The sequence below is a fragment of the Nothoprocta perdicaria genome, unplaced genomic scaffold (assembly GCF_003342845.1).
Source record: "Nothoprocta perdicaria isolate Ctin4 unplaced genomic scaffold, notPer1 scaffold_53, whole genome shotgun sequence".
Classification (NCBI taxonomy): domain Eukaryota; kingdom Metazoa; phylum Chordata; class Aves; order Tinamiformes; family Tinamidae; genus Nothoprocta; species Nothoprocta perdicaria.
In genome coordinates, this window is record NW_020455788.1 from 1717455 (window position 1) to 1729279 (window position 11825).

At 40.9% G+C, this 11825-nt stretch overlaps 1 protein-coding gene across 1 annotated transcript; it reads right to left on the bottom strand.

Moving 5' to 3' along the window:
- Positions 1–592: 592 nt before the first annotated feature.
- DIO2 (iodothyronine deiodinase 2) lies at positions 593–11818 on the bottom strand. Its single transcript, XM_026048310.1, has 2 exons — positions 11584–11818; positions 593–1165 (listed from the first exon to the last, which is right to left on the bottom strand). Exons 1-2 carry the CDS (start codon positions 11803–11805, stop codon positions 593–595), a joined length of 795 nt encoding a protein of 264 aa, XP_025904095.1. The 5' UTR covers positions 11806–11818.
- Positions 11819–11825: the final 7 nt, after the last annotated feature.

Consider the following 11825-nt stretch of genomic DNA (forward strand, 5'->3'; position numbering starts at 1 on the left):
TTTCCTCTTGATMTGAGCAGCCTGTTTGCATGAAGGGTGCACTGCAGGTTCCTGTAGTCTCTGAGCAATAAAATCTCTACAGGAAAAAGACAATTGCCAAACTCCATTGCATTTCCATGCAAATTAATTGCAAACCCTATGGCTCCTCCTAACTTGCTTACATTGGCCACAAGAGGGTAAGAAAGTGTCTCTGATGAAATGCATGGCATTGCTTTTCCATGGAACGTGCCTTCCAGGAAGCAATGTGTCCGACTCACCCTCAGGCCAACACTTCATGCAACCGGTTCCTTCTAAATACAGAGCTCATCTCACTGTTTCTCCTGCTCAGCAGCAGCATCTTTACACAGCAGCCTCTTCTATTCCATAAGGAATGCAGGAGTGGGATTTTTATTCATACAATTAACATTTCTGTGGAGTTAGCTTTTTGCTCTTTTATTTTCCTAGTTTATGTTCATTTGACCTTGTTATCGAATGTGTTCTCCTGCAGTCATCCAAAAGGCCTTACTCAAACCAGAGTATGATTTCTTCTTTTTTCCCTTTTACAACACTTTAAAGGGACACATCTGTTGACATATCTTCTGTAGAGTGGATTTCATCTTTTGCTGAAATTTTGTTCCAGCCAAAGGCGAACCTCTTGGAGATTGTAGAAAAAGGGGCCCTTGCCTCCCAGGTAGGCAATTTTTTGTCTCTGCACAATGCACACTCTCTCAAATGAAACCCCATAGGCCACATTGGCGTTGTTGTCCATGCAGTCAGCAACCACTTGGCATTGAGGTGGCAAGGAAAACCGCTCTAGGAGCTGGTGAGCAGCTGCACATCGGTCTTCCTGGTTCCTGTGTTTCTTAACTTCAAAAGAAGAAGGGGAGATTCCAGGGGCAGCCCAGCCGTCAGATGGGTGAGCCTCATCAATGTAGACCAACAGAAAGTCAGCCACACCGGAGAACTCCTCCACCAGCTTGCTGAAAGCAGACAGCTGGTTTGTGAACGGTGGTCAGGTAGCTGAACCAAAGTTGACCACCAGTGGCCTCTCTGAGTTGGCAAAATCCAGAAGGTGGCATTTGGTTCCACACTTCCCGCCAACATTCTTCCAGCTGTTAGTATTGCCATCAGTGCCATTGGCTACGAGGATTACACTGGAGTTTGGAGCTTCTCCTCCCAGTTTGACCTAATAGCAAAAATAAATGAAAACATAAAAAGTTAATGTGACTTGTTTCTCCAGCATCTGTTTGGTTATTCTCTGTAAATAAATGCAGTCACCTGTTCAAATAGTACTGTTTATTCCATACATGGGAACCAGTAAAGGAATCCTGGATTTATCAGATCATCAAAAGAAGAAGCTTCAAGATGTCCCTAGTCCCTGTAGCTGTCTGGAAGCTTCAAGTGCCCTTCTACTCCCAGTGCAGGGAAATATGTATATTTATATGTATATGTATATTTATATGTATATGTATATTTATATGTAATATATATATATATATGTATAGTACTGCATTAAACTTACTGTTAGAAAACTTGTCCTGAGATGCCCTGTTTTGTCCTGTCTGCCAGAGATAGGTGAATAGACAGCTTCCTTCCTCTTCCTCTTAGAGGTATCCTCATGCCTCATTGAGGTATAATTTTTGTTTTTCACTGACCTTCTCCACTTGCTCCATATCTTTCTTGAAGATCAGTATTCAAAACCAGTTTCTCCTTCTGTAGCATTTTTACTGATTCTGGGAAGAATTGTATCACTAGTTCATGTGTTTCAGAGGCTACACCTGTCAATGCATTCCAGGAGGTGTTTGATTTTTCCAAAACACCACGAACATTGTTAACTGCTGGYAATCTTGTGGGCAGCTTTAATGCTGGTGCTTTTCTGCCCATCTAATTGCTCCTTGTATTGCATTTGTGCATTTCAGTAGTCTAGCCTAAATCTAGTGCTTTTTTTGGTCCCATTTTACTGCATCTTACCTTTTCATTTTTTTTCAAATTCTGCAAAATCATTCTGAATTGTATTCSTGACTGCCACAATACCCGCTGTGCATACCTCGCTATCTCCCCTTTGAGAAGTTTTCAGATTTCATAAATGAATGTTCAATTCCATCCTGGACACCAGGAATGAAAATATAGAGAGTTATCAGATCTCTGGAGTATCTGACTCAATACAYTGTTCTGTTTTGACAACAAACCACTGAAGGCTGCACTCTCCAAGGGGTCTTCTAACCACTTTGCAGTAATTTCATCAATGACTGAGTAACACATTTCCTTTTACTGCAATATTTCTCTACAAGATGAATGAGGGAAAAGCAGAAAAATGGGAAAGTTTATATGATGGTCGGAATAGGATGAAGTTAACTCTTTTCAGCTCTGCCCAGGATCTAACCTGAACTCAATACTCAATTGTGAGAAAGTCATTTTGCTTCAAAGTGCTTTAACTTTCCTGTCCATAGATAGAAGACAGAATGTATGCAGCTCACCAAAGAGTGTGCCAGAATAAATTGAGGCCTGCAGAGGGCTCCAAGATCCTTGGCTGACATTCACTGTAGAACCACAAACTATTACTACATATGACAATTAGTTTCTAATGAGCCTTGCCACAGTAATTTTTACATATCTGCCCTCAACACTAAGCTGTACTACAATAAAACAAATTTGCCTGCCTCTACATCTCTCTATCCTATATATTTGAGAATATGCAGAAATGCTGTTTTGAAAGAACACATACAGGACCAAATCAGGAAGTCCATCACATTTTATTCATTTCTTTCTTGAGTTATACCCCTATTGATGTCAGTAAAACTGAATGAGAAATCTATAAAAACTGAATGGATAAATGATTTTTGGTGCATTGCTCATTCTACTCTACATTCTCAGGTATCACTTACTGACAAGCCAGATACTGGAAGAATCATAGAATGCATGACCTTGGAAGGGACCTAGGGAGATCCATCTTATGAGGAAAGACTAAGTGAGCTGGGCCTGTTTAGCCAGGAGAAGAAAAGATTAAGAGGAGATCTGATCAATATGTGCAAGTACCTGAGAGGAGAATGTAGGGAGGATGGAGCCAAACTCTTCTCTGTGTTGGACAGTGATAGGACCAGGGGTAATGGGTACAAGTTGAAACACAGGAAGTTCCATCTCCATGTGAGGAAGAACTTTTTTCCTGTGAGGGTGACAGAGCCCTGGCACAGGCTGCCCAGGGAGGTTGTGGAGTCTCCTTCTCTGGAGGTCTTCCAAACCCACCTGGATACCGCCCTGTGCCCTGTGCTCTGGGTGTCCCTGCTGGAGCAGGAGGGTTGGACTAGATTATCTCTAGTCCAACCTTAACCATTCTGTGATTCTGTGAGATCAGGGGGTCTATGAAGCAGGATGCCTTCAGGGCATCTTGTTCTTGCACAGCTGCCAAGATCATTTGGAGATGCTATAATCAACCAAGKGCTGCATTCAGTCCAAAGACAAGACAGACAACTCAGTGTTTTATTTTAAGTTGGTGAGTACCAAACAAGGGCACATCACATAGAACTGGCACAAACACTAGATCCCTCTACCTAGAAAGCTTAGTTGTTCTGCTGCTGCCAAACCATTACCTTTTAGAAGGCAGRTAGCCCAAAATATGTCTTTTGGGCAAAACTTGACATGCAAGTATCCGTGCTGCACCCACTTTCTGGATGAATAATTTATTTCAGTACTTAGGAGGGTGTACTCATCCAGTCAAGGAAAAGAAGTAATAACATGTGATTTATCTCATAAATCACAATTAAGCAACCCACTTTGAATTTCTTATATTTGTAGTCAACCTTCACAGGACAAGAAAATTAAAAAGCACAGAAGAAAATAAGAAGAGAACTGCTCAGGAACTAGCAACAGCCAAGCAGCTGTTCCCCTGTTATTCTGTTTTTTATTTCAACGGAGTTGTTATGACTGAAAATGCTCTAACAAACACTACAATCTTCGGCTGAGAAACCACAATCTGCTTATGCAAAAAGAGAGGTTAAATACCGTATGCTCCTCATTACCAAGTATTCATTCAGGTCTACCAAATCCTGCTTTTCCTAGACAAGTTTGCAAACCCCGAAGGAACAGACCAATAAAGCAACTCCCATTGATGAACATTCACATGGGAAAGCCCTTCAGGTATCATTTAACATTGATACCAAGCATGTCCATGTCTTTTACTGTTCTCCAAAAATGCAAGTTTGTATCCCATCACTCAGACTTACTAATCCACTCCGAAAAAAAAGAAGAAAAAAAAAGAGAGAGAGAGAGAGAGAGAAAATTAGGAAATAAACAATAAATGTGTCTTATGTCACACCTTGTAGAGGTTTCTCTTTATTTCCCACAGCCGCAAAGTAAGTCTCATGGCCGCAGGTTACCTATCATGTTAATTTTTTTTCTAGGAGTGCTTGTGTTGKTTTTTTTTCCCCCCTTAATGAGACACCCTTGCCAAGCAGGCATTCACAAGGCATTTTCTGCTCTTGCAAAGAAGTAATTAGGTCGGTGCCTTGTTCCATGCCAGTGTCAGGCACTCCAAAATCCAGCCCTGCCCAGTCGTTAATGCTTAAACATAAGCAGCAGCATCTCCGCTAATTGGTCTTGATGAAGCGCTGACGTTCCCAAAGGGACTCTTTATTTCACCCTGCTCGGGAACAGATTGACACAGGATGACAATATCATCCTTGCTGATCATCTGCATTGTGGGCCTTGGCTGTCTTCTTTGTTGTTACTTATTGAAATAAAAAATAGCTCTTGGAAAAGAAAATCAACATAATGAAAAAACAAACAAAAAAACATGTATTCAGCCAAACCGCTTTTGAAATCTTACACAAAGGCAAGCAAAATATAAATTCTGAGAAACAAACTAGCAGAATTTCCCTCACACGCGATCCAGCATTTCTATAATCACGTACTTATGTGCATGAATATTCCGGCATGTAATACTGGCCTTCTGGAGCCCAAGCTGAGGTGGAAACCAGGCATCTCCCTCCTGCGCAGCCTGCCCAGAGCAAGCAAGGTTGGCCAGCAGAACATGAGAGCCAGCCCGGCCATTACCCATGGCAAGCCCCAATCCAACTAAGGCAGGAATTTGCATCCTTTGGTGAATTTCATTTGCTTGACAAATGAAATGCTGCCTCTCCATCCCAGAGCTTGCACGCAAAGTGACAGGCAACAAGTTTACTGATGCTTTAGCACAYAGACTGCAAAATGAAGGAGATTTGGGAGTGGGAAAGAAGGCACCATTCATGAACTAAGGCTAGAAATAGCACGTACTTGTAACCTTGTTGTACAGCCTCCATGAGGAAAGCCCGATGGACAAAACATCACCTCCTCATTTACCTTTTTTGTTGCTGTTGCTTTGTTTTTATCAGCAAAACCCTCCTGGGATCCCTGTGGACTGGAATATGGCTTTCATTCCCTGTATGAAGGATTTTCAAACAGTTTGGCAGACTCATCAGACTATATCAAGCCCCTAAGGAAAATAGGTGTTGCCAGACAAYTAGCAGTCTGTGATACTAGCCATTTAAATATGGACATGCTGTGTTCGGGACTGGAGTCCAGCAATTGTTTATGAATCGAATCCCTCGAGCTTTTTGCTCTTTTTCAAATTCTCTGCTTTGATTTGATTCCATTGAGCTAAATATAGCCTCCTAAGAGCCTGATATTCCTCAGTGCTTCATCCAAATCATAATCAGATTCTGGCTGCACAAGTATACATATTATTGTTTTTTGTTTTCTTTATTTACATGACCCAGAATTGTGCGGTGGACAGAAAAAGGAGTAGTCTGCATGAATGAGAACTCTTCATTTATCAGAGGGAGGTGGCAGTTTGCTTTAAGAAACTTGAGTAACCAGATTGGAGAGAAGCCTACTAGAGTTCTTTTAGAGATTAGAGCATTTAGGATCAGGTGTGTGARGTTGATACACGGAGAACAACTAAAAGGAAACAGTCTGGATAAAAATAGTTGGTTCAAAGCTGCCCTCCTTAATAGGAGTCCCTCAAATCAGCATGCACAGCAGAGGGAAAGCATAAAGCATTTTGCCTTGCACTTTTTTGTAATAGAAAAAGTAGAATTTTAGTTCCTGTGATCAGGCAGTCTAAAGCAAAGAGCATTTCCTAATGCCCTTTAAAGAGGGGAGCCAAGGATATCAGGGTCCTGGACCATCTGCTGCCCTTGTGGACACTTCCCAGAGGTGACAGAAGCACTCACCTTTCTTGTTAGTCACCTCTGTCTGGGCAATGGACATCTGTGTGATATCTGAAGCTAATTTAATGATTATTTATTCTTTTTCCTCAGCTTTAGCATCGTATAAATTCACAGAGATGATTTGGTTGGAGAGGGAGAAATGGGGTGAAAGGACAGGGTACAATCCTTTCCTTGCCTGGTGCAACATTTAGCTATAATATCTGTGGCTACCACAGCTTRAGTGGGTTTTCATAAGGATTTCACAGGGGGAAGCAGCCCTCTCAGCTAGTTCAAGGATTTTTTTTTTCCTTTTGCATTCAGGGATGAAAATAGAGGAATTTATAGAGATGGTGTGGGAGAAGCTAGATCTGCAAAATAAGATGGCCAGAATTAGACCTCATGCAGAGTAGGAATTATTATATTCCTTTTTTGTATCCTTTGTTTGTCTTGAATGTTTAAATTGTAGGCTCCTTGGGACAGACTGTCTGCTTTTCTTGTTTTGGACATCACCTAGTACAATGGGTCCCTGATCTAGGTTGGTCCCTGGACATTACTATAACAAACATGATTATGTATTAATAATAATGACAAAGTTTTAATAATAATGGCAATGACGAGCACAAATCCTGTTGAATTTAGGTTCTAAGCACTGCAGGAAAGGTTTTAATTGTGGTTTTGCTTTGTTTTGTTTTTCACATCTTTCATGATTGTTTTTATTTGAAAATGTCAATGAAAACAATTCTTCTAACTCTGAACTTTGTAAAACCAATGAAATATTTTTAATACCATACAATATCTGATTCAAAATTATGAAGTTATACAACACAATCTTTTTAGGACAACGTTTACATCAAAATTTCCTTTGTTATAGTGAAAGGTAGGGAAAGACACTTCCTTACYTTGCCAGGCAAAATAATTACAAGTGATAAGTATAGAAGGGTTGTGCCTTTGTTCCAACTTTTAAAAGACACCTCCCAAAAGCAAAGAGGCACAAGACTGCTAACAACAGGTAAAAGATCATGTCCTTATATTACTTTTCACATACTGCTTGTGATAACGTTGCATAACGTGCACTTACCTTACCAAAAGATATGGCAGCTCTTCAGCTATACTGCTTTACATAACAGTGTTATTGAGAATAAATGTATGCATTGACAGGCATCAGAAGCCAGAAGTGTCTCTGGCAATTTACTCRTGCCTCCCCAAAATACTTCAGAGAGGTCTCACTGCTCATCTACTGAACCAACACACTTGCTCCTCTCTCCAGAGATGGACGTGTGCTGTGCAGCTGGGATCCTGTGCGCAGCTTTCTCTCAATTCTGTCATGCCAGAGCTTCCTATCAGCCCTTCTGAGAGATGGCAAAATGCTGGAGAGCCCTGGTACCGGCTGCCTGCTGGGACCCTGGTGTCCCCCAAGCACCGCAAGGTGCCTGTGCACACAAGTACCTACATGCTCACATCGTGATACCTCTCTAGGCCYATCCCTCAGCTGCTCCAGGGAGCCCGGAGCATTAAATAGATCCTAGCCAAGCTCTTGTCCTGTGAAGCACTGTGCTGGGCACCCACTAGGACACAAAACCAGGCACAAAACTTGCCCCGGCACTGCACAACCGCTCAGCATCTCCACTCTTGCCACTGGTGTGGGCAACTCCTCTTGTGACCATTTAAAAGCATATTGAGGTAAGTCCTTTTCTTCCAGAATTCTGGCGAGTAAATTCATCCCAGTAGTAAAGCATAGAACTTAAAGCATCTATGTATATATGCACACACAGAGGCACAATGACAGTGGACTGACTTCTGAAAGAGCCAATGAGGTATGCTTATGTGCATTCGTGTACTTATAAATGTGTATCTATGCACACAAAAATGCCCATCTTTATATATATATATATACATATACACACACACACACGTGAGTGTATAAATGCACACATGTCATACATACATGACTTGCTCTTCAGAAATCAATCCACTCATCATTTCTGCCAAGAACAAGAGTAAATTAAAAAACAATATCTAAATAACAAACATCATCATATTAGTACCATTTCAATTATATGGTTATAACAACTTTACTACTGTCTTTGTTTATCCCTATTATGATATCTTATCTTAAACATTCCCTTGCCATAACATAAAACATAGTTGTTTCTTAGGAAAGAATAGGAGGAGGATGCTGCATAAACAATAAAGGGGCGCAGGGTAGACAATATCAGCATTGGATGTGATAGTGAACTCATTGAACTTCAGATATTGAACTCACTGAACTTCAGATCCTGAGCTCAGAAAGTAAAAAGAAATATATCAATCATTGCCAAAATGTACATAAAGAAAGCAAACAATTATTTTGATTTGACTGGGCCAGTAAAGTACAGGGAAGTCATATAAAATGTTCCAATAGGGAGAACATGGAGTATTTGCATATATGGCTTATCAGACTGCATCATTCACCCACTGAGGATGTTAAAATCTTCAGTTGTTGCCTGGTTGTCTTGCCCATGAAATAAGCATCCTAACCAAAATACTTTGTGCAATAATACTTAATAATAACAAAAAGCAGAGCAAAAACATGTTGAGATTTGTGTAAGATACTCCAAACTTTTATCAGAACAGAAAATGTATCACAATAGCTATTTTCAAATATGTTCTTTTTCAGCTCTTCCAAAATCATCTCTTGTACACACTAGTCTTAAAAGCAAATAATTCTGGAATAATTTGTGTACTTCTACAGCAAAATAAAATTATTTTGGAAATAAATTTATTTTTAATCTAGAAATTAGTACTTATCCAGAGAACTTTTCTGGAATGGCTTCCAGAAATTTTCTACTGTTTATGAACTCTATATAAAGTAGTCTTATATAAAATACTATGAAATGTAGTCAGGAAGAGTTCCATGCAAGTGACACACAACATATAACAACCCAGTGTAATTACCATTCTGATCCAGAGCACTCAGCTATCTGGCAGTTCAACTTTGGTCTACCTCAGCCATCTGCAATTCAGCTATTAGAGCTGAAAAATGGTGATTATATCATAAATAATCCTGAATGGAATGAATCTAAGCACATGCTTAAGTACTGTGCTAATGCTTGATTTCAACTAGAAAACTGGAGCAATAAGCAATCATGACTGTTAATAGAGACTACATTTTGCAATGCTGTTTAATATCCTGATTTCATAATGATTTCTTTTGCTACCTGTCCTAATTGGTTAAGATTAAGATATTACAATTGGATGATCCTGTTCAGGACTTAAGATATTTTAAGGAAGAAGATGCTTTGTGGGACAATGTTTCATTTAACCACTTTTCAACATTTGTGCTGCAAACCAGGATATATTTGAATTTTTTTCAACCCTACCATAGAAATTTCCAATTTTTCTAATTCTTTCTCTTCTTTGCAGAAGCAGTAAAAAACTCTCCACTATTACAAAAGTAACAAATCTTCTCCATCACCCAATATTGCTCAATTCATTGTCAAATTCAAAATTGAATTTGATTTCTACTGCTATTCTTTATCTCTGTGACAATCAAGGTTTTCCAAAGTCCTAATGACCTTGCCTCATTATTCTGGGAAGAAAAAAACAGTACTCTTTCCATTAATTGCTGGGATCAATTAGTTCTTCCCTAAGGATACATGGTATGAATAGATTTTTGCCTCCTTTTTGGCACATTATAAAATCTGCCTACTTTGAAGTTGATATGAATTCTTCTGCTGAGTTCACTGAGGCCAAAAATTTGTTGTAGGGACCTGAAAGCCTGCCTGGCATAAAAAAGTCATTTAAAGGTGATAAGGGAGAGCTTTCCCTTACCTAAGTTCAAGGTATGTGTTTCATTGCCAAAACCAAAAATAGCACAGAGCCATCCCTCCTCTACATTCAAGGGCTGGCATCAGCAGTACCTGATGAAATCCCAAAGCATGCCTTTGGAAAGGCTAGAAAGGGATGCAACATCTTTATTTTAAAGCATTTTTCTACTATTTAAACAGAATGAAACTGAAGACCTTTCATCAATATGAGGTTCCTTGCAGCTTCACACCTTTCCAGTGCCTGGCCTATATACAGACCACAGATGTAGGAACTGGAGCTTTGACCAAGTTGCACGTTACCTGTCCTGCCTTGCCTTGCTTGCAAAATGGGAACAGTTGTGCTTACTGTCTGACTCAACAAGGCCACCAAAAAATTTACTTACCTAACGTCCGTGAAGAGACTAAAAAAAGAAACTAGAAGGGCTAGTAAAATAGTGAGCTTCAGCATTACTTTATTTGGGTAGCCAGCTGGCTGATTCTTACAGTGCTAATAAGASGTTGACCTATTTGGCAAGATTTAATATTATTTATATGTGTCTTACACAGAAATGTGCCCGTGACATGGATTTCAGGCTAGGCAGTTTTTATCCCATATCACAAATCCAACAAAACAGCTCTACTCATCTCTAGGTAAGAGTGAATACAAAAGCCATTGTGGGGGAGCAAAAGGGGATAAAGTGGGGAGAAAGGTGACACAAAAAGAAATCTTTCAGAAGATATTGAGCTGTCATCTGGACAGGACCCCTACAACCTCATGACATCAGACGGGGCATTTTAAATTAGATGGTCTTAATAAGACAACCCATTCTAACAAACCGGGCACTGTTTTAGAAGCCACAGGGCTCTGAATTAGCTCTTCTGCTTACTGACTGGGTGGCCTGTGTGAGAATTTTCATCTTTTTGGGTCCTTGCTTTCAGGCTATAAAAGGGAACTATAACTACCTCATGAGACCTAGGCAGTGTTTGTACAAAACTTATAGGGRAAAAAAAAAAGGTACATGTCTCATAACTGCTATTAGCTTTATTAACTTAAGTCAGCAGGCAGCTGTCCCCTGGCTGGTCAAGATCATTTTTAATCTCTGACAYGGCCCACTGTCACTGCTTTCACAAGGGGAAAAAAAGGCTCACTGTTCCTCTCTGTCCAGTTGTACCTGGATGCTTCCTCCAATGCAAAAATCAGCATATGAGTAAGAGAAAATGCCAATGTAACGATAAAAGCTCATTTTCATTCTTGAACTAATTATGTGCTACAGAGATAGAGCTCTGCACAGATAGATATTATCTGGAGATGCAGTCTACATACAGTCTCCAAGGATCTACATGGCAAGCGATTAAATAACTTCCTTAAAAAGCGCTAGAACATTATTTAATTGTTCCCACACACAGATTTATGAGCAGGAAGAGCGTTGTTTGTACTGGTGGGGAAACTGAGGCACGGCCCAGCGACACGGCCACGGCAGCGGGTGGCAGGGCAGGCGGGCGCCAGCTCCCCCGTGCCCCGAGCCTCCTCCGTCCCAGCTCAGGCTGCACCCTGCTTGGGATGAAGCTTTCCAGGACAGGCTCAGCAGAGCCCTGGACCGAGGGGCGCCTCGGGGGGACCCCGGTCGCGCACCCACCTGCTTGTAGGCATCGAGGAGGAAGCTGTTCCAGACGCAGCGCAGCCCCTCCGAGGTGAGCATCCTCCTCCACTCGCCGCGCGCAGCCTTGGAGCGGCTCAGGAACAGCACCATGTGCTTCAGGAGGATCACCGAGTCGTACAGGGCGAGGAAGAGGCAGTTGGAGAAAAAAACCGGCAAGATCTGAAGCGTGATCAGCAAATCCACACTTAGCAGACCCATCTTCCTCGCTGCTTTTCTTC